Source organism: Anabrus simplex, chromosome 1 (assembly GCF_040414725.1).
Source record: "Anabrus simplex isolate iqAnaSimp1 chromosome 1, ASM4041472v1, whole genome shotgun sequence".
Taxonomy (NCBI): domain Eukaryota; kingdom Metazoa; phylum Arthropoda; class Insecta; order Orthoptera; family Tettigoniidae; genus Anabrus; species Anabrus simplex.
This window is the reverse complement of record NC_090265.1, coordinates 1,135,707,700-1,135,732,277: the sequence shown is the minus strand read 5'-3', so window position 1 is coordinate 1,135,732,277 and position 24,578 is coordinate 1,135,707,700. Positions and strand designations below refer to the sequence as shown.

Genomic DNA, 24,578 nt, shown 5'->3' with positions numbered 1-24,578 from the left:
TGCCGATAGTGGGATTCGAACCTACTATCTCCCGGATGTAAGCTCACAGCCGCGCACCTCTACGCGCACGGCCAACTCGCCCGGTGTTTATATCATTTCTCATGAGTATTTTGTTTTTAATGTTGTCATTTAATCTTCTGATGCTATTTTTAAGGATACTTTCTCTCAAAGCATTGATACTTTGTCAGTATATGAATTTTTCATCTAAACAGTTATATGGCTGAAGATGTTAATAATATATGAAACATGTACAACTTTTAACCAATAAGTTGCCTTAAGCAACTAATGTATCGACAAGGTGGAAAATAAAAAATACTTCATTGTGAATCTGCAAGCAGGTATGCAAAAAAGGAATAAAAAAGATAAAAATATGACACAAAGACGAAAATTCATGCAAAACTACGACCATAATATGAAAAATGACTGGAAAATGACAAAAAAAAAAGTAAGAAAGCCAAAATATGACTTTATATGACCCATAAAAATTGCATCATTTTTGTCACTGTAGATAAAATCATGCTTAAGTTGTATTTTCCATGGAAAGAATATAAAGAAAAAAATATGACCTCATAAACATCCGGGCCCTACTGATAAGTTACTAAGAGGAGCTGTGAACGAAATCACTGGGCTTCCTAATGACTGTCCAGATGGAATGATTTATGCTCCAGGAAGTTGGACTGGGTCTTGTGAAAGTTAAATGGGAGGCTTCCTTACAGCACTTGAACTTCTGTAGCCGTCTGCTTCAAGTCACTCATCCCCATCTTGGTTGTGAGAGCTCTACTGAGTAAGAGTAAATCTGTGTTAGGCATTTTAAATATCAACTGAACTGGCAGGTGATTAAGAAAAGGGAGAAATCTTTTCACACAAAAGCTTTTTTTTTTTGCTAGTTGTTTTACGTCGCACTGACACAGATAGGTCTTATGGCGATGATGGGATAGGAGTGGGAAGGAAGCGGCCGTGGCCTTTATTAAGGTACAGCCCCAGCATTTGCCTGGTGTGAAAATGGGAAACCATGGAAAACCACCTTCAGGGCTGCCGACAGTGGGGTTCGAACCTACTATCTCCCAAATACTGGATACTGGCCGCACTTAAGCGACTGCAGCTTTCGAGCTCGGTCACACAAAAGCTTCTCACTCCTTTGGGAGGAAGGGGAATCTCGCTATACACCAACCTACTCAAACCTAACTTTTGAGTGAATAATCGCATTGTCACCTCTGAAGTGGACAAACTCTCTTAAAATGGCTTCCAACATCTCGGCGGTTTGAACTGTCCCTGGAAGGTGTACGAATACAACCCACTGCAGTCATCTTGATTGTGCTGATACTGAAACTTTATGATGCGTACTTGGTATGTCCCAAGGGAGCACCGCAAAGGAATGACCACCATCACAAGGTTAGATCAGCTCTGTCTTCAGCATTAAGAGAAATGCAGTGGCACTGTGTGTTTTATACAGGGTGTAAAAGAAAAGCCAGTATCATTGCCTTTCATCCAAGAAAGTCCAGATCCAACTATACGTTTTGGAAGACACTGAGCAGGCGACTGAGGATGACTCAGAACAGAAAGATACAATGAACCATGGCTCCCATATTTAAGCGGACATTACAACATCAGATTTAAAAGTTGGTCAGATCAGTTGTCTTTAGCATTAAGAGAAATGAAGTCACAAGTTTACGAGAAGTTTACAGTGTGTTCTCTACAGGGCGTAATAGAATAGCTGAGTGTCATTCATTCAAGAAAACACACTGCTTTAGTGTTAGACCCAACTGAACGTTTAGAAAGACAATGAAGAGGTGACTGAAGTTTATTCCAAAAGAAAGACATTTATGAACGATACTTCTATATTTAAGCAAACATTACAACATCAGACATAAAATTGGTGAGTTAAAGGATTATTATTTAGTAGCAGGGGAGGCATTATGAAACACACCTGGAATATTTTGAAAGGATTAAGTACACACATTACACATTATCACACATTATCATTATAGACTGTTATGCCTTTCAGCGTTCAGTCTGTAAGCCTCTGTGAATTTACTAGGCATTGCCACAATCCCCTATTTGCAACTAATGCTGTGGCCTCATTTAGTTCTATACCTCCTATCTTTAAATCGTTAGAAACTAAGTCTAACCATCATTGTCTTGGTCTCCCTCTACTTCTCTTACCCTCCATAATAGAGTCCATTATTCTCCTAGGTAACCTATCGTCCTCCATTTGCCTCACATGACCCCACCACCGAAGCCGGTTCATGCGTACAGCTTCGTCCATCGGGTTCATTCCTAAATTAGCCTTTATCTCCTCATTCGGAGTACCTTCCTGCCATTGTTCCCACCTGTTTGTACCAGCTATCATTCTCGCTACTTTCATGTCTGTTACTTCTAATAAGATATCCTGAGTCCACCCAGCTTTTGTTCCCGTAAAGCAAAGTTGGTCTGAAAACAGACCAATGTAAAGATAGTTTCATCTGGGAGCTGACTTCCTTCTTACAGAACACTGTTGATCACAACTGCGAGCTCACTGCATTAGCTTTACTACACTTTGATTCAATCTCACGATATTACCATCCTCGGAGAACACACAACCTAAATACTTGAAATTATCTACCTGTTCTAGCTTTGTATCACCAATCTGACATTCAATTCTGTTGAATTTCTTACCTACTGACATCAATTTAGTCTTCGAAAGGCTAATTTTCATACCATACTCATTGCACCTACTTTCAAGTTGCAAGATATTAGACTGCAGGCTTTCGGCACAATCTGCCATTAAGACCAAGTCGTCAGCATAGGCCAGACTGCTTACTATATTTCCACCTAACTGAATCCCTACCTGTCATTTTATACCTTTCAGCAGATGATGCATGTAAACTACGAACAACAAGGGTGAAAGATTACAGCCTTGTCTAACCCCTGTAAGTACCCTGAACCAAAAACTCATTCTACCATCAATTCTCACTGAAGTCCAATTGTCAACATAAATGCCTTTAATTGATTTTAGTAATTTACCATCAATTCCATAGTCCCCCAGTATGGTGAACATCTTTTCCCTCGGTACCCTGTCATATGCTTTCTCTAGATCTAAGAAACAAACACAACTGCCTATTCATCTCATAGCATTTTTCAATTACCTGCTGCATACTGAAAATCTGATCCTGACAGCCCCTCTGTGGTCTGAAACCACACTAGTTTTCATCAAATTTCCTCGCAAGGACTGATCGCACCTTCCCTTCCAAGATGCCAGTGAATACTTTGCCTGGTACACTAATCAATGAGATACCTCGATAGCTGTTGCAATCCTTCCTGTTTCCTTGCTTATAGATAGGTGCAATTACTGCTTTTGTCCAATCTAAAGGTACCTTACCAACACTCCAGGTATCCCCCACAAAAATAAACTCAACAATATCATATTAGGCATTACCAAACTCCCATCAAGCATTCTGCACCACCACCTCTAATTTCACGATTGTTAATCTAGTCCATTTTGTGTAATAAATATCCTATGAAACTGAAGCATATGTTCCTCATGTGAAGTGTGTTCAAGCAGGTCTTTATTTAACAATTTATTTATTTATTTATTTATTTATATTTTTCAAATTGTAACATTACGCCTATGGATGTTTCTGTGTAATTCAGGATTCTTGTGGCCACACATTGTTTACGTGCTGATGTTATGAAAATAAATAAATATATATATATATATATATATATATATATATATATATATGCAAACCCTGAAAGAAAATCACTGAATAGTAACAAAATAATTTCAAAATAGAAATGAGGGGCAAGGAACTGTCTAATACGCTACATTAAATTTCCGTTATTGTTGATAATGAATTTAGTGGCTCAGAACATGTTTGGTCATCAGATCTGAACTAGTAAGTGTTCTTGCAAAGTCTGTAGCAGTATGGTTCTGCTCTGTAGTATCTAGTATCTAGTTGTTTTCATATCATTAACACATAAATTGTATGTGATGGTAATGTACTTACAATGTTAACCTAATAAGTCACTGTACCCCTAATCTACTGTAAGTTGTAGTATTAAGGCATTGGAAATATTTAAGCTGTGTGTGAATTTAGCATTGCAACTATTATAGTTGTACACTAATGTATTTGTAATGGAAATATGTAAGGAAATATTTTAAGCTATTTTCTGCAAATTTTGTGTTAAATTATTTGCAATTACTTTTAATTTGATGTTACACTACTTGAACGTCATTTTTAATTGTTAAGTCTCCTTTTGTTTCTTATTTCAATGTAGGCCTACGTCCTTTTTCTTCTTCTTTTGTTATATTGAAATTTCTTGTTCTGATATCATTTCTTCTAATACTTGGTTTGCATGGAATTGTCTGTTGTACTTATGTAGTTGTCATGTAATTTATGTTTAATTTTACTTCGATGTCATACTACTGTAAGCATTGCCACCAAGATCGCGTCCAATTGCTATGTCATCATCATCATCATCATCTTGAACCAACTCCAGTTTCCCAGGTGCGGTGAATGAGCGCTCTCCACTTATTTCCGTCCATGTAGGTGTCGTCTTCTACAACCTGCTGCAAATCCAGACTTCGCCCAGCTAGATCATTTCTAATCTAATCGATCCATCTCTTCCTTTGCCTTCGAGTTCCTTCTCAAACCACACTCTAGCTGTTCTTTGCGAGACCATTCCTTTGAGATGAGCAAACCTTTTCAGCCTGGCTTTGACATGGATCTCACCAACACGTTTTTCTACAAGATGGCATATTGTTGTTTCTTATTTTATTTTCTTATTTTATTTTTGTTTCTTATTTTATTCCTAATTGCTTTCTGAATCATAATTCTTAAGAACTTCATTTCCACTGTTTGTAGTCTGCTGATATTTCTGATGGTTTGGATGCAGGTTTATGCAGTAACTGGTCCAAAGAAGCTTCTGTAGAGTATTAATTTTGATCCTGATGGAAATTGCTTACCCCAAAGAAGTTTCCTCATAAGATGATAAAAACTATACTCCATTCTGTACTCTACAAATGATTTCTGAAGATCAGCTATCTGTTGTTACTACATTGCCAAGACAATGGAATTGATGTACTTGTTGCAACTTATGACTTACATTAGTACAGATGTTCTGTAGACAAACAGGCAACACTACCGTTTTCAGACTTGCTTATTTTGAGACCAAATTGCTTGAATATAGCATTTCCTGTCATTCAGCTTCTGTTGCACTTTGGTCTCATCATCACTCCATTTCACATCATCTGCAAAGGTAAGAGCTTTAAGCTGAGTTGCTGTTGAGTCTTTTCATTATTTCATCCTTTACAGTGATGAAAATAAAAGTGGCGATAGTGCACTGCCTTGTTGTACATCCTGGATAATCTCAAACCACTTCGAACATCCATCACCTATTTGGACACAACTCTGGCAATGTTCATACAGCATTTTGATTTTATTAATTAAAACACATGGTATAGATCCATTCTCAAGTCATTACCAGATTTGCTGTCTCTGTACAATGTCGTAAGCCTTCTCAGTATCTATGAAAATTGCATCCTTTCCTTTTCCCCAGTGCTTCTCCATGATCATCTTTATAGAACATATTAGATCTGTTGTTGCCCTATTCCTTCTAAAACCATTCTGCTCCTCTTCAAGCTGTGGTTCAATGATAGTTCTGTTCCATTATTTTGAGTCCATAAGATAGAAGAGTGGTGCCCCTGCAGTTGCTGGGTTTCAGTCTGTTTCCTTTCTTAAACAGAGTGATGATGACTCCTTCAGTCCAGCCTTTGGGTAGGTCTTCTTTCTAAATGGTGTTTAGAACTCTTAAACAACCACTACAATCCCTGGACTCCAGCACCCTCGATCCTGTCAGTGCATACCTCATCTATACCTGCTGCCTTGACTTTACTCATGTTCTTTTCAAGGCATTTTCCACTTCCATCCATGTTATAGTGCGCTCCACATTTTGAATATTTTCTTTCCTCGTGGTCCCCTGTTGTTTGATATTTAACTTTTCACATTACAATTTTTCAAAATACTGTCATCTCATCTTTTTGTCATTCCAAGAGATGGTTCCATCTTCTTTCTCCACGGCCTTTATTCCTTCATAGTGTTTTATTTCTCACCACTTGATAGAGCAGTTTCTTGTTCTTGCTGTCCTCTTCTAGTTTCTGAGCAAATTCAGTCTAAGTTTTCTTGTTCTCATTAGAAATGATTATTTTCACTTTAAGCTTCATGACCGAGTTCTTCTAACTTCTCTTCACTCTACCCCACACCTTTCTGACATTCTCTTAGTTTCCTCCTTATTGCTGTTTGGACAGTTTCAATCCACCATGGGGTTTCTCTCTTACTCTCCTACTTGTTTTGCCAACAGTACTGGCTGCAGTATCCACCAGTTTTCTTAAATCAGAGCCATTCTTCTTCAATTGTCCCTACTTCACATTTGGGCAGCTCGTCTCTAATTTTCATCTGGTATTCAGATAGCTTTTCTAGTTTTTCAAATTCCCAAATTTTTATCTTGGGTTTATGCCTGGTATTAATCTTTTTTTACAATGATGTTTCCAAAGGTGGCTACTAGTAACCTGTGGTCATTACCTAGACTTTCTCTTGGCAGCACTTTCATATCTCCTATAAATGCTCCAGCCTCTTTGTCTGTAATGACATTATGACAATAAAAGGAAGTGAGAGTGTGAGTGAATGTGCGCGCGCGCACGTGTGTGTGTGTACATTTTTGCATTAATTGGGGAATTATGAACAAAAAACTGGCTTAAAACATGTGTTGGAATTTGGAATATGACCATCCAACGTGCTGTCATCAGGATTAAATGCATAGATTCACTGTCGCTAGGCAAGGTACGTAAGATAGGTAATGCAAGTCAAGGAGTCATTTTAAGTCCATGACATGAGGAGCCATATTCAGTCCATAATATCTGGAAGTTTTAGTGTATGTGTGTGTGATGCACGGCCAATTCTATGGCATGCAGAGACCTGACATTTTTAACGTAGGTGTATTCTTGGATTAGTCTTAATCATTTTAATAGTTTAGCTCATATTTATCCAATATTCATTTCATTCACTTAAAATTCTAGAGAATACGAGGATTTCACTATACCAGCAAAAAAGTGTGAACCGTATTTTCTTTCAACTAACTCCAATCCAATTTTATTTAGAGGAAAATTATAGTACATAATATAGATGGGGATAGTAATACATATATCAGTCATGGTCCCATTTTAAGTCCATGGCATAGGAAGTCATTTTCATTCAGTCCATGATATCCGCAAGTGTTTGTCTGCGTGTATGTGAGTGATGCCCAGTCAAATCGACAGCACGCAGAGATCTGAAATTTTTGTTGTAGATGGGCACAGCATTTCACCGATCACACATGGCTGTGTCCAGAAGCAATTCTTGCTCCAAGAAATGAAGGTGTCGGCATTGTCAATGAGCAAAAATTTATAAGAATTACCTGGTGTTCTACAAATTTACAAGTCTATCGACACGACATGTAATCCGGATGAGGCTGTCAACTACATGACAGAGCTTTTGAACAACTTTGGAGTCACCTGGAGTACCCTTGAGCACCCTGGAATACCCTGGAGCAGACAACTGTGGCTCCGATTATCCTTCTACGGAATATGACTCCTTCCCTCTGCAATGAAACACGACTCCTAGTCAAGAAACTGTTACCAAATATTATTGAAGCCACCGTCATGACTGGACATTCGGAACAAATATTTCTAATTCCCTATGGGAATGAACACCTATATCATGACTGGACATGCCGCAGAAGTAGTAGTGTTCATTCCTCAGATTCAAATCATCCCTTTGGATATACCATTTTAATTTAGACATCTACAGTTTGCCTTTTGTTTGAGTTTTGCTATGAGCATCAATAAGGCACTAGGACAATCGCTGAAAGTTGTAAGACTCCATCTTCAGAAATGCTGCTTCTCCCATGGTCAACTGTACACGGGTTGTTCAAGAGTTGGAAAAGCAAACACCCTTCGAAATGGAAGGACTCTTAATATACACAGTTAAAAAAAATTAGGGGAACATGTTTTGTAACGTCTGGTATGTGAATGTTAATTTAGTAGATGGGGTTCCAATGGTCATACAGCATACCTTGAGACCTTAGCTACTCGGGGTATGTCAAATCGAAGTTATACTCCATCTGTAGGCGTAGCCATGCATTAAATTGTCAGGTGACCACTCAAAACAAAGTGAACAGCAGTGCGTCCGTGTGTCGTTGTGAGGTACACAGACTACTGCGGTCATATGAGCACGTTGTACATAAACCAGCACATCTCATGAGACATCTTAACGAGGTTCAAGTTGCAAGGGCCGTCATTTTGATCCAGGAAGGATGTACTTTTCGTCGTGTTGCTGTGGATCACAAAGTCTCTCCGTCAGTTATTCAACACTTGTGGAATCGCTACAATGAGACAGGCCAGTTCACAAGGAGGGTTGGACAAGGTCATGGACGCATGACAACCCCACAGGATGACCGATATCTCACCATCTGTGCATTGCAGCGTCGTTCAGCATCTGCCAGAGAACTGCAAGAAGACCTCAGGAGGGTCACTGGAGTCATGGTGTCTGACCAGACAGTAAAGAACAAATTAAGAGAAGTGTCCTTACGACCCAGACGTCCTGTTCGAGTGCCCCATTTAATGCAGCAACATCGCGTAGCTCACCTTCTGTTTGCCCATACCCACGTCAACAGGCAACTTCGCCAATGGAGACCTGTGTTGTTGACAGACGAGTCCAGATTTCCCCTGACACAGCGTGATGGACGTCAACGTGTGTGGATGATATAGATGTTGATTCCCATAGGGAATCTGAAATATTTGTTCCGAATGAGTAAATTTATAATACCAATATAAATGGTCCGTTATTGGACATTATAAATTTTCCAGCTAACTCATTCCTGGTTGCCAGCGTTTCGCCCCCGTGTGCTAGGCTGGACTCATCAGTTGGTACCTAGCACACCTACCAAGACGCTGGCTAGTGCATACCGTGGAGGCCACTGCGCAGGTTAATTGAATAGGAATGAGTTAGCTGGAAAATTTATAATGTCCAATAACGGACCATTTATATTGGTATTATAAATTTACTCATTCGGAACAAATATTTCAGATTCCCTATGGGAATCAACATCTATATCATCCGATGGCCAAGCAGGCATCAATTTTTGATAATGAGACAAAGTCTCTCATAGTGCATTGGCACTGCCGGTGGCTACAATTAACCTACACAGTGGCCTCCACGGTATGTACTAGCTAGCGTCTTGCTAGGTGTGCTAGGTACCAACTGATGAGCCCAGCCTAGCACACGGGGGTGAAACGCTGGCAACCAGGAATGAGTTAGCTGGAAAATTTATAATGTCCAATAAAGGACCATTTATATTGGTATTATTAATGTGTATGGAGAAGCTGTGGCAAGCAGTACATGCCAAATGTTGTCCAGGAAGGCAACCGATTCGGACAAGGTTCTGTGATGGTGTGGGGTGGCATCAGTATTGATGGCCGTACGGATCTTGTCGTCGTCCGTGGTAATCTTACCGCTGCAGGGTACATCGAGCAGAAACTGCTACAGCATGTATTGGTTGCTGCATATAGTGTTGGCCCTAAATTCGTACTCGTGCACGACAATGCCAGGGCTCATGTAGTGCGCATCACCAGAATTGTCTTGCGAGAACTGGACATTCAAGAGATGGAATGGCCAGCAGTGAGTCCCGACCTTAATCCCATCGAGCATGTGTGGAATAGGCTTGACAGAAGTGTTCGTAGGCGTCCTGTTCCACCATGGACTCTCCAAGACCTCGAACAGACTCATTGAAGAATGGGACCTGATACCGCAACGTGACCTCTGTCGACTTATACGGAGCACGCCATGTAGGTGCCAAGTTGTGATAAATGCTCATGGAGGACATACACCATATTGAAACTCTCCAACTGTGACAAAAAATCCACCCAGGAGGACTGTTATCAATTTGTTTTTGCCCCTATTTGGACATTTCCGTTTGTGTGGTGAAAATGAACGTGAATCCATCGGTGTCTTTTCATATATTTCAACGGTACAGCATAAAGGTTTAGTTGGTAATATACCTGGGTGTGCAGTATTGTTGTGTGGAGCATGGCATACGTTCAAAAACATGTTCCCCTAATATTTTTGAACAGTGTAGTTTATCTGGAAGCTCTATAAGGCAAAATTAGTTTGTTTTTATATTGTTTTAATATTATTTGTTCCATCCGCCAACCCGGTATTTTAAACAGTGAAAGTAGCAATATTATATTAAAAATACATTAACATATTTCAAGCAACTTATGTAAAAATGATGTGTGTCAATTAATATTTATTAATTTTGCTAAATAAATGATTTTAAAACCATCTAACGGTTGAATTCTAAAAAACACAGACAAAGCCATGGGTACATGCTAGTAGTCTGTAAGAGATTTCTGCTCTCCATTCCAGCTGTACCTTGTGGTCTTATGGCTCAGGTGCTCTTGATTATTAGGTTGTTTTGTATACAGAAGTCAAGAAAACATTCACCCTCATGGTTCTTATTTCCATATCCATGAGGACAGATTACTGCCTCATTCCCTGTCCTTACAGTTCCCACCTGAGCATTTAGGTCTTGTCTCCCATAACAGTATCATCTTCTTCGATGTGGTTCTCCTTGAAGAAAGTCATCCTTCTCTTCTTGACACAAACCTGAACAATGGTCAGGGTGTTTTGGTTCATTTTCTGATGCAGCTTAGTAATTCATTCATTAACATATTCAATGTTTTCATTGATTATGAATGACACACCATTCCTTGTTTCCTTCTCATTTCCATGCCAATAGAGTTTGTAACTTTTCTGCAGCAATTTATTTCCTTTCCCTTCCTATTTTGTTTAACTCAGTCCAAGGACCTCTGTCTTTCTTCTTTCCGTGATATCTACAAGCTCCTCACATTTAGTAGTCAGGGTAACAGAATTTAATGTTGCTAATTTGAATATGTTTTTCCATCTGAGATTATTATTTTTTAATTTTTTTTTTACAATTTGCGTTACGTTGCACCGACACAGATTGGCCTTATGGCGACGTGGGAATGGAAAGGGCTAGGCGTGAGAAGGATGTGGCATTTGCCTGGTGTGAACATGGGAAACCACAGAAAACCATCTTCAGGGCTGCCGACAGTGGTGTTTGAATCCACTATCTCCCGAATGCAAGCTGACAGCTGCGCGCTCCATACCACACAGCCACTTGCTCAGTCTCTGGAAATTTTCTTCTTTGAATAATTCCACTTAACTTCGAGCTTATCCCCATTATCCTTACCAGAATTATACATACAAGGAAGTCTATGTCTTTGTTTGTGTTTACATCCAAGGCTCATTTTAATGTCTGAAAGCGAACTGATAATTTTCTCCCCTTGCTCTGCTTGCTGTGCCTAACACAAGGTGAGGTTTTTCTGTCAGGGGTAACTCCCTTAGCCTTTGATAGTCCCTTATCCGATTGGCAAGGCAGAACCTCAACCAAACAGTAACAATTACAATGTATTTGTTATTAATAATAAGAAAGTTATTTTTCAAAATATTTTTCAATGCATGAATTGAAATGTCAAGATAAAAGCCCAAAATAATTACTGAACCTTGTTTGAATCAAACATATTTCCTAGTCTCTAGAATTTCTGGCTTAGAACATGTTCTGCAAAAAAAAAACTTTGGAAATGTATGATGATAAAATTGCAATTTGGATCATCCTTAGATTGTTTAGGAGAATACAGTAAATCTGGATGCAAAATCAGCAGCCAAAAATATAATATCCAGGAGAACATGCAGGAACATAAAATTGGTTGGTTCCATTCAGTGATGGAGATATTAGCCCAGAAGACAAACCTTGCTCAGAATATGATGAAAAATAGACCTTCTGTGCCAATGAGACAAGAAAGTAAAACATCTAAGCTGAAAACAGCACAGTGAATCACCTGGCCAACTTATTTAAAAAAAAAAACACTCGCCATGAATGCTAAATTTCGACATTACAATACAATTGTAAGTTGTCCATTTCATGACCGTATCGATGTTTAATCAAGAAGTAAGTATTAATAACCACCTAATCGATACTTTATTAATGCCTCAGGCAAAATTGAATAAAATTAAAACTTACAGGACATGTTTCGACCACTTAGTGGTCCTCTTCAGCTGTATAAATACAGAACTGAAAAGAAAAACATTATGACAATAAGCACAAATAAAAGACAGCGCAGAATAAACATCTTTTGCAAACAAGAACGAGAGGCAAGATGACCTATTCTGATGACCTCCATTTTTATCAAAGGAGTCTCCAAAGAACTTTTATTTGTGCTTATTGTCATAATGTTTTCCTTTCCAGTTCTTTATTTATACAGCTGAAGAGGACCACTAAGTGGTCGAAACATGTCCTGTAAGTTTTAATTTTATTCAATTTTGCCTGAGGCATTAATAAAGTATCGATTAGGTGGTTATTAATACTTACTTCTTGATTACAATACAATTGTAAAATCTGAATCAACTTATGCTAGTGAAACAGTCTTCAAGTTGAACACTAAATCAACAACCCATAAATTGCAAAAAGTAGATAGAAGAATCATCAGGACAATCTATATATATAAAATAACATGTCCTGACTGACTGACTCATCATCGCCAAGCCAAAAACTACTGGACATAAAGAAATGAAATTTTGGGGACACATTTATATTACAATGTAGAAGCTCACTAAGGGAAGATTTTTGGATATTCCATCGCTAAGGGGGTGAATTTTTAAAATGAGTGTACCTATATCTCAAAAACTTAACAATTTAAAGACGTGTAAATTGGTATTAAGAATCTCCTTTAAAAATAAGGAAACACGTGGTTTTTTTGTTTTTGGAAAATCCTCCTAAGGGGGGTGAAAAAAGGTGAAAAGGGGGTTGAATACCTTTTGTGAGGATACGTATATCTCAAAAACTGAAGATGTTACAGACATGAAAATTGGTATTTGGAATCTCCTTTAAATATAAAGAAACATGTATTTTTTTGTTTTTTGGAAAATTTACTTGGAGGGAAGTTGAATAGGAGTGACAAAGAGGGTGAATTTTTAAAATGAATATATCTACAGTATATCTCAAAAATGTAACATGTTACAAATGTGAAAATTTGTATGTTTAATCTCTTTTCAAAATGAAGTAACATGTATTTTGTGGTTTCAAAAAAACACACACACAAATGGTGGCTGGTTAGAAGGGACTGAAATCTGAGTTGAATTATTTTTATTAGGATACTGGTATCTCAAAAACTGAAGATGTTACAGATCTGAAAATCGGTATTTGGATATCTCTAAAAATTAAGAAACACATTTTTTTTGTTTTTGGAAAATCCACTTAAGGGGGGTTGTAAAAAGAATTGAAAAGGGGGTTGAATTCCCTTTTTATGAGGATTGGCCTTATGGCAACGTGGGACAGGAAAGGGCCAGGCGTGAGAAGGATGTGGCATTTGCCTGATGTGAACATGGGAAACCATGTTTTTGGAAAATCCACTTAAGGGGATGGGGTGGGTGAAAAGAATTGAAGAAAGTGTTGAATTTTTTTATGAGGATACTTATATATCAAATACTTAAGATGTTACAGATGTGAAAATTCGTATTTGAAATCCTCTTTAAAAATAAACACATATTCTTTCATTTTTGGAAAATCCAATTGGGGAGTAGGAAATGAATTTATAAATGAGCTGAATTCTTTGTATGAGGATAGGCCTACTTATGTCTCAAAAATGAAGGATGTTATGGATGTGAAAATTAGGATTTGGAATCTCCTTTAGAAATAAAGAAACACGTATTTTGAAGGGGTGGGGGAGTGGAATCAACTTAAGTCGTAGGTGGGGGGGAGAAGGAGTTGAATTATTTTTATAAGGATACAAATAAGAAGTGGAATTAAAACAATACACCCCTAAGGGGTTTTGACTGGGAGGAGGGGGGGAGGAATGATGACAAAAATATGCATTTATATGAAACCGTTTGAATTACGAAGTTAAAATTTCAAATCAGTATCCTAGGTGTTAAATAACAGAAGGTTTGAAACAAATTTAGTCCCTCAGAAAGTTAAATGGGGGTTAAGTTCCAAAAACAAAGATATTCATTCCTTCCTCCGAAACTGTTTAACGTACGTAAGCAAAATTACAAAGAGCAGTATATATTTTAAATCCTAGGTGTGAAATAGGATATATTTCTAATGTTCCACCCCTAAATGAGGTTAGCTCCGTAAACAAAATTATTCATCCCTCCACAACCGTTTGACATACAAAGTTGTAATTTTACGAGGAAGGGTCTTCTTTTAAGTTCTAGATATAAAATATTGTGTACTTCAAAATATTTCCCCCATAAGGGGTTTAGATGGTGGTTGACTCTCAAAAAACAATATCCATTCTTCTGAAAACATTTCAGGCACAAACTCAATTTTTTTAATGAAGGGTGGTCTTCTATATACTAGATGTTAATAAATATTTAAAATCAATCACCCCTTAAAAAAGCATTCATTCCTGCATTACTGTTCGATATAAAAAAAGTCAAAATTTCACAGGTTGGTGGCTTTTACATCCTAAATGTTAAATAAGATAGGGTTACAAACATTCAAATTCTTCCATATGGGGTTCAAATGAGTGTTAGATCAGAAAATAATCATTCCCCCAAAAACCATTTGACGTACAAACTGAGGGTGTATTTTACAGGCTCAGCTGACAGCAGACTCTCACAAAATGTAAAACTTTGAATTATAACTTTCAGTTTAAAACCGTAGTGAAGAATGAGTATCTTGCTAGTCATCAATAAGTAACACCAAGTTGATGGCCAATGGAGATTATTACCTAATGAAGTGTTATATCATGAAAGCGAACCAATAATAGATACAATGCGGAAAATGAGAATTGCCTTTTTTTGTCGTGTATTCAGACTGCCAGAAACCAGACTAGAGAAGCTGTTATTTAGTTACTTCTGGAAAAATAAAACAAAGAACACTTGGTTCACAGAGATCATGAATGATTTAGAAGAATTAAATTTATCAATGCTCCAAATTGAAGGCAGAGAAGAGAGGAGGATTCTAAGGAATAAACACTTACAATTCAAACTCATAACATCTGAACGAAGGAAGTACACCATTACTGACAACCAAAGGGCAGCCAGGTCCGATGGAATGAAGAAGTTTTGGGAGCAGAAGAAGAAGAAGCTGAAAGCTGACTCTATTTAATACTATTAGACTGTATATGACTGATTAAAGTGCTCCAATGGGGGTGTAAACTATATATACACAATGATCCAGAAGACCAGGAAGGATAAAATCAGGAATGAAAAAGTCAGAGATGACATAGGACTAGAAGACTCCTTACTCCAGAAGATCCAAAAGGCAAGACTGAAGTGGTTTGGTCATGTGAAAAGAATGAGTGCCAATAGCTCTGCAAGAAATAAGTATGAAAGAGAAATAAGGGGAAAGAGACCAGTGGGCAAACTAGAGAAAAATGGACAGACTTAGTGAAGAAGGATGTAGAGGAGAGAGGACAGGATTGGGAGCGGATTGTGAACAAAAAATGGTCCATGGACCGAACAAAATGGAAGGGGCTCGTATACTACACCTGGGAAACTGGAGTTGGTCAACGATGATGATTATGATGATATATTTATAAATACCGTATTTACGCGAATAATCCCTGCATATTTTTTAAAAAAATTTGAGGCACGAAATTGGGGTGTGGGTTTTATTAGCGTCAAGGTTGCCAACACGCTCCTGGCTCACCTAGTTTTCGATGCTGAGGGTACAGTTATGCTTTGTGCAACCTTAGATGGAAGAAAACTGTCCCCATACAATATTTAAATGGAAAACAATTCAGACTTTTAATTCTAAACTGACGTTACATTTTTTTAAATAGTACCGTGTTTTACAGAGTAATTTAAATTCAAAATTTCCCGCGTCACGATAGAACGCGTCTTCTGGAATGTGCAGGGGTAGCTTTCCGCACTTTAATTCACTTCGGTGTATCTATAGTGTGTTTCATAGTTGAAAAAAGAGTGAAATCGTAATTCTTTTGTATTCAGCGTTTTAAGGAACACCACAATATCACATAGCAGGCAGTACGCGGAAAAGCAGAATCTGCGAAAACTCACGAGGGTTGTCATTTCTGAATTACAAGATGGCTGTTAATTCAAAATCACATAATTGGAAGTCCGATTTCTGTATTACAAAGACTTTGAATTAATGAGGTTTACTGTATTGCAAAACTAACATCAGATTTCGCCGGTGTGTCTATTTCAAGTGTTTACATTGCACGAAAAGAATTATCCACCACCGGTCGTGTTACTGTCCAGTAAAAAGAGACCACGTGTGAGAAATGTTTTAGGCCTGTATTCACCAACGTCAGTAACTTTTGCTGTTATCTTAGATTTCCAAAACTCGGATACGTCATTATCTCGGATAACGCTCACTTCCGTATTCACCACAGAATTTATTATTTCGATTTACCAAAACTAAATTTTCGTTTCAATCTGAGTTTGAGCCGCAAATTTTTCATACTGATGTATGGAAAACAAATGACTAAGTGCTGCCGCCACTATCGAATTGTAAACAAGTTTCTGATTCCATTCGGGGTTTGCAAATAATTTGCATAAATTATGTCCACTATTGAGCAGAAATGAAGAAAGAAGCCTAATATGACTTTCCAAGAGAGTGAATTGTTATTGAACTTGGTGGCAGAAAGCATTAACAAAGGGAATAAGAAAACCAATTATAGCCTACACATTGTACGTCACTCAAAAAATAAGGCAGTATTCCTTAATTCTTCATTAAAAGTCACCCAGTCGTGTACCGTACAAGATATCAGCTATAATCGAGAATTCACTTTAGGCTATGTGTTGGGAATTCCAAGTTATGTTCGGAAGCTTTAGATGACCTAAGATGTGTCTGAAAATCAGAGTCGTCGTAGTCCTGGAAATATGTAGCACGTTCTTTTATCCATCTAGGACGTTTATTAATTGCATAATCTTGATCATATTACTCGTCGCTGTGATTTTATCTTTCAATTCGATATCACAGCCGCCTACGGGCGTTAGACGTAGAGTGTGACGAACTTGTAAGTAATTTAGAAGAGGATTCTAGTGATGCAAGAGACAACGAATCTTCCTATCTACAGGGAAACGAGCCTATTGCAAGTTCAGATTAATGAAATACCTGTCACGTAAGTAGGCCTACTTGCTCATTTTCATGGAAAATACATTTCATAGCAGTGATATTTGCGTAAAGACCATGTGGACCTCGCAGAGTGATACGAAATATTTGTTTATGCCTAAGTTACTCTTCCGATGGAAGGATTTTTAGTTCATTTCATTTTTTTCAAAATGAGCCTTCCTAAAATGAGGGTGCGGGAATTATTCGGGTAAATACGGTATTTATAACTGCAATTCTGAAAAATTAGGGGAAAAGACTTAGACAATATAATATAGCAGAAGTCTGTTATGGGGAGAATTCATAACAGTGAAAAATTTACTCGCTATAGCGGATTGTCGTTATACGCGATTTCAACATTTATTATAATTTGGGTCCACCTTATTCATATGTTGTAATTACATCTAAACAATTTTAATGTTAATGTTCCTGCTTGTCAAAAGCTGTTTCTTGTTACTGAAGGCTTGTTTAGCTAGAGCAATCCTCCTCCTGATTTCTGTGGTTCACGGGTTTACAACATACATTACATCTAAACAACAATTTTTATGTATTGAATAAGGTGGACCCAAATTATAATAAATGTTGTAATCTTAATTCAATACGGACATACAATGAAGTTTATTCATTTAATACCCGATTTTGTATGAAAATTGGAAAAACTCCCATACACATTAAAATCGGTATGAAAAGGCTTTCAGTTTGTTCAAAACTTACGTTTCCACGGATGATATCCACACTATGGATTAGGTACTTGTTTGTTATTTTTCATGGAAGTGTGTATTTTATTTCATTCTGAAAAAAATATAGTACCATATTTCTCCGAATCCAAGACAAACCCCACTTTTTCCTTCAAAAAATTTCAATCAGGCTCAAAAAATGCTTTGTAAAATCATATGAATGCTTTTGTTGTACAGTGCGTTTTTTTACACGCCGAACATTGGCTTTCGTTATGCCTTTTTTTTTGCGGCTGTACAATTATTCTTTATTTTCACGGGTTTCATTCATTCATATCCTAAAGGCAAGGCCTTTTGTCTCTCATCTGCTGAGCGTTTCAGATCAACATATTTTTTCAAATTCAGCCTGTCCATCACGGAATCCAGATACTTCTTCCTCGGCCTTCCTCTTCCCTTCTTACCCAAAACTTTTCCTTCTGGCAGAGTCGTGAGGAATGTGTTATGTCGAAGTGTGTGGCCAAGGAATTTGGTTTTCCTCTTTTCTACAGTGTTGATCAATTCCCTTGTTTCATTTATTTCCATAAGGACCCTATTGTTTGATTTTTTCTCTGTCCAACTAATTTTCAGCATCCTCCTCCATATTCACATTTCCATTGCTTCCAGGCGTTTTATATCCTGTTTTGCTAAGACCCATGTTTTGCAACCATACAACAAAACACTCCACACAAACATTTTGGCAAATTCTTTCCTAATTTTAATGTTAATGTTCCTGCTTGTCAAAAGCTGTTTCTTGTTACTGAAGGCTTGTTTAGCTAGAGCAATCCTCCTCCTGATTTCTGTGGTTCACGTGTTTAATGACCACTAATTTAAAATTGGCATCATAATACCAAAGAGAACCCGTTGAAAATTTGCCGGCAATACCTATTCCATGCGTCTCTACAATATGACAATCCATCAGGAAAATATTCTTGCTGTCTACAAAACTCAGCGTCAGATATAACCGGCTACCGTTATATGCACGTCTCGCTTGCTGGGTTCGGCCAACTTCAGCAACTGGCAATGTATAGGCTTAATCTTGGATGTTGAAGGTCAACGAACAAGTTTATTGCACCACGGTATGGCCATTCTGACCTTGAACTTTTCGTGCACATACCTCACAATTCCATCTTTGACTTCTTTAAAGTGTCCTTGTTGCGGCCCACTGAATGCACTTTTTGTACAGTACGCATTTTTTTAGCTATCTTTGTCTTCACGCTAACGTCAAATATTGGCTTTAGTTAGTGCTATACGGTATTTTCTTGCGGCTACACAATTTCCGAGTGTTTAATAACCATTAACTTAAAATTGGCATCATAATATCGACGAGAACCCGTTGATAATTTGCCAGCAATACCTGTTGCACGTATCCTTACAATACGACTATCCATCTCGAAAATGTTTCTGCTGTCTATAAAACTTAAGTTTACTAAGCGTTTGGTACAGTAGACGTGTTATAACTCTGCCAATGACTAGCCGTGGCCTTTCTAAGAATTCAAAGACTCGCATGTTTTGATGCCAATCTGCAGATTTGAAAAACGTTTTTGTACAGCCTAATAGAACGTAATTCTCTCTTCATTAGGTACTTCCCAAGATCCAGTGACGTTACACACAGGCACTGTACAACCAGTTGTCGTGGCTAGCGATTTATAATAAAGAGGCAGTCGTTTATTTTCAACGAGTTTTTTGTGTGCGTGTGCGTGCGGGGGTGAAAACAAGCAACGTGGTTACCGCGGTAGTTGCCAATGGTATTCGTTACTGTCAGGCCGCGAATGCAAGACAACCCTTGATTTTTTGCATTATATTCTGACAAAAAAATGCCGTTTTGGATTCGGAGAAATACGGTATCACTCCAGAGGCTAATGTGGCAAACATTTCAGTTTTCTTCTTCAAACGGCGTCACCTAACCTAACTGCATATGTATCATGAAAACATATTTGAAACGCATGTAGAGAAATTTACATGTGAATAGCCTTTCCGAAATTTAACTAGATGCGAGAAAATATGAACTATCCTCTGAAATCAGTGATGTACTCTGCCGTATCTTGAGGTGTATCACATTCTTACTTAATATCAGTATGTAACATTAAAATTCAGCAATCGTTTACTTCAGCCTTTATTTTTAACAAGTTGATAACTGCTATTGGCCATGTTATTTACGCATTTATTACGAAAACATGTTATCCTCTTTCATTTTGAATTTTCATTAGAGAACAGCAGTCAACGGGTATTACTAATCGACTCCAACATCGCCTTCGAATGTTACGAGAGATCTCACAAATGCACAGTGAGAAAACTACTGTATACCATACCGAAGATGATCGATCACATTTTGTGGCAAACGTTTCAGTTTTCTTATTCAAACAGCATCACCTATCCTAACTTTACTGTACTATACGTACGATGAAAACACGCTTCAAGTGCCAGTAGAGAAATTATAATCTTCTCGCTATAAATGTACACGATACCGGTAATAGCCTTTCCATAATTTAACCAAAAGTGAGAAAATATAAACTAATCTCTGAAATCAATTATGCACTCTGCCATATCTCGAGGTGTAGGCCTATCCCATTCTTACTTAATTGCAGTATTTTGCATTAAAATTAAGCGATCGTTTGGTCAGCCTTTAATTTTAACGAGTTAACAACTATTATGGGACACATTTAGGCATTTATTATGAAATATGCCCTCTTTCATTTCGAATTTTCGTTATGGAACAGTAGTCGACGGGTATTACTAATCGACTTCGACATCGCCTTCGAATGTCGACGAGAGAACTTGCTAGTGGAAATAGCTGGGAAACGATACTGAAGGTAATCGATCGCATACAACATAATCGCTGGGGTGCATAAATACCGGTAACAGAAAAAATCGTGCACACTTAATCACTTCGCTGTAACCGAAGGTTAATACACATTTTAATATAGGAGTTTTGAAGGAACAGCAAAATATTGTCATTATAGCGGAGTACTCGTTATATGCCGTACTCGCTATATCGGACTTCTACTGTATTTCACCATTCTATACTTTGCATAATCAGTCATTTCATACACAATTTTAAACATTAAGCTTTCTAATAATTACAAACAAAACTATAGCTGACGTACATTTTATTGGAAAATGTTTACTCACAACAGGAGTATGCAGACCACAGACCACACTACCTTACATTCAGTAATGAGATTGAAAATAAATTCGCTTAAGTTGGAACGTACTTAAAATGAAGAAAGCAAGTCAAAATCTCTGCCAGAAAAAATTACTGCAGCGCCTTGAATACATTTTTCAATATATTTGTCTTTTGCCCTTGTCAAAGTTATTCTGTAAGACCTACATTATCTAATAGAGAATCGCATCCCATAATGTTCAAAGCATAAGGTAGTTCAGCAATGAAGTTTGCCAGGAACACTGCCAAACACAGTGGAGAGCACAGCAAGTAATACATGTATTATTTGGAATGCCATTCTCCTGCAAGAACAATTCACCATTTTCTTGCTGCAGGGATGAAAGTAAAATATCTGGGTCAGGTCAATGCTCCTACCAGATACACCTAAAGTGAGTAAAGGTGAAAATTAAGCCCCCCCATCCCCCCCAGGTGTTGACCTATGTGTCATGACACCGTGGACAAAGTTGTTCCACAGGTTTACACTGCACATGTCAGCAACATCCTTGTATGAGCAGAATCTCATTACTGAATGTAAGGTAGTGTGGTCCGTTAAACATTTTGCAATAGTCTGTGTTGACACTTCTAGTGGCACACTTGTGCAATGGAAGCTATGTGGTCTATCTCTCCTGACCCAACAATCCACTAATCTTACCAGATGTCGAAACTATGCGTTGTCTAGAACTGCGTCTGTAACTATAGAAATAAGTATTCAATTCACCAGTGTGCCAACATCTAAGCACCTCTAATATCTCACATCTAACAGGTGCAAAAGTTCTCCAACAGGACTATTCAGTCTCTTGTTAAGCCTCTTGAAAGGGTCTATCAGAACACAGGAACCATGCTCTCCTTTCTATGCTATGACACCTGCTTGCAATGTACTATCATACCACAGTGAAAGACTGAAAGATGTATCCCAGTCTGGAGTTTTAATTACATATAGTGCATTTATCATGTGACAAGTCATGGCCTTGAAAAGTCAATAAAAATATAAACAATGTATGCTGGAAGCAGTCCCAAAATAACATAAGTACTTCATGATGCTGCAGATCAACTTTATTCTGGCCATGTATTTAGAGTTATCATTTTACCTGTTGGAATTTATGTCCAAAGCTCAGCCACTCCTTCTCTACGAGCACTTCAAAGCCACGAATTGTTCGGTAGTATGGATCCAGCATCAGCATTGCCAGAGCTGTCAACTGAAACATTAAGTACCATAAATATTAGGAAGAATATACTTCACCCATTTTCTTTTTTTTTTTTAATTTCTTCAGCTTGCCGGAGTGAAGAAATGATGATGATGATGAAGAAGAAGAAGAAGATATAGTGGTGAATGTTGTGTAACAATAAAAATATATAATAATAATAATAATAATAATAATAATAATAATAATAATAATAATAATAATAATAATAATATTTTACTTTATATCCCACTAAATACTTTTACGATTTTCGGAGACGCCAAGCTGTCGAAATTTAGTCCCGCAGGAGTTCTTTTACGAGCCAGTAAATCTACCGACACGAGGCTGATGTATCTGAGCACCTTCAAACACCACCGGACTGAGCCAGGATCGAACCTGCCATATTGGGGTCAGAAGGCCAGCGCCTCAACCGTTTGAGCCACTCAGCCCGGTAGTGAATGTTGTTTTAAGGGGTAAAACAATATGATTACTATTCTAATCCCACAGCAGTAATAAAGTTGATTCTTGTGACATCAGTGACACTTTACAGACTGTGCTGTAGAACAACAGAACAATCTCATGACCTTAACAGGAAAGGCAGAAGTGGTGGATTTTATGGAGAAAGAGGATATAGAAATGATGGAGTTGAACAAAGTTAAATGGAAGGAGAAAGGAAAGAAGAGAATTAGGAAAGGATATACGCTATACTGGAGTGGTAGCCGAGAAGCAAAAAATGGAGTGGGCCAGATAATTTCAAAACAGCTAGAGGAGTATGTGGACATGGTAAAGTACATCAGCAAAAGGATAATGAAAATTTGACTGAGAATGAAGAACGAAGTGACGGACTTCACGCAAATGTATGCACTGTAGACAGGGAACAAAGAGGATGATATCAAGGAATTCTTGGAGAAACTAGAAAAGGATATAACTGATGTGGAAGTGATTATAATGGGCGACTTAAATTCACAGGTGGGAAACAAAAGACAAGGAGTGTATGAGGTAATCAGACCATATGGAAAGGAGAAAAGGAATGAAGGAGGAGAGAAACTAGCTGAGTTTTGTAAGAGGAATGAAATGACTGTTGGCAACGCATGGTTTCGGAAGAAAAAAACAGGAAAATTACAAGATATGGTACGGGGATGGAAAAATAAAATCAGTAACTGATTACTTTCTGGTGGAAAGGGAAAATCGCAGACAGCTGATGGATGTAACAGCTTTACCAGGAGAAGCATTCAATGGAGATCACAGAGTTGTGATAGCAAAAATGAGAATGGGGAAAATGGAAAAATTGAAGGAGATAACAGACAGTAAAATAAAAGTGTGAATTCAAAGAATGTACAGGAAGCATTTCTGGAGAGACTGGAACAACAGATTCCAGTTACTGAAGTAAGAAATGTGGAAGATGAAAGGTCCATCTTCAAAAGGACATTTGTAAGTGGGGTAGAGAGTGCCTGTGGTAGAACATCGACGAGAACGTAACAAAAGGAAACACCATGGTGGAATGAGAAGGTGAGAAAAGCAGTGAAAGCAAATAAAGCATGGCAAGAATAGAATTGAGATTTTTTTAAAAAAAAAGCAAATTGAAATATCTTGATAATAAAAGGAAATGTAAGAAATTGGCAAGAGAGGAACGGTTGGGAAGGAAGGATCTGGACATGTCATTCATAGATCTAACATAGGCATACGATAGTGTTCCCAGAGAGAAGGTTTGAAAAACCATGGTCAAAGAGACTGGGTACCGTACACAAACTGTAGAAATAGTGCAAGCAATGTACAACAACTGTGTCAGCAGCGTACAGACTCCGGCTAAAAAGACTGAATTGTTTAGAATTGAAACTGAACTAAGACAGGGGAGTGTGCTCTCATCTCTTTTGTTTCTAATCGTTATGAACGAAATTGTAAAGGAGACAAAGGAAGCATATGGGAACAGGGAGATGAAGTTATTACTATTTGCAGACGATACTGTGGTCTGGCTAACTAACAGCAAAGTAGTACAAGAACAAGATGATGCACTGAACAAAAAAACTGAAAAGTATGGTATGAAAATCAGCAAAGAGAAAAGCAAGACCATGATGATATCAAGTGGAGAAGGACAAGAATTTACACAAAAGATGGAAACAAATGAAGCTGGCAGTAAAAGAATGTAGTATGGAATTATACAAGTAATAGGAAACAAAGAGTTTATACAAAGTTGATGAAACAGGAAGGTTGAGAGTTAAGAACACATCCAGAAGAAATAAAGAGAAGATGGAAGGAGTATGTTGATAAACTGCTGAATATGAGAAATTATGCAGAGGAGACTGTAGTACTCAACACTAGATGACAATGTTAGAGGCAAAATTAGCATTCCAC

The 24,578-nt window shown here is 37.8% G+C and overlaps 1 protein-coding gene across 2 annotated transcripts in view; it reads right to left on the bottom strand.

Moving 5' to 3' along the window:
* Positions 1-24,578, bottom strand: part of mtm (myotubularin) — a 138,024-nt gene that overhangs the window by 18,396 nt on the left and 95,050 nt on the right. For both annotated transcript variants that reach the window (XM_067137365.2, XM_067137364.2), the window contains one exon: positions 22,134-22,241. In XM_067137365.2, coding sequence (XP_066993466.1) covers positions 22,134-22,241 — 108 coding nt within the window. The remainder of the gene's footprint in view (positions 1-22,133; positions 22,242-24,578) is intronic.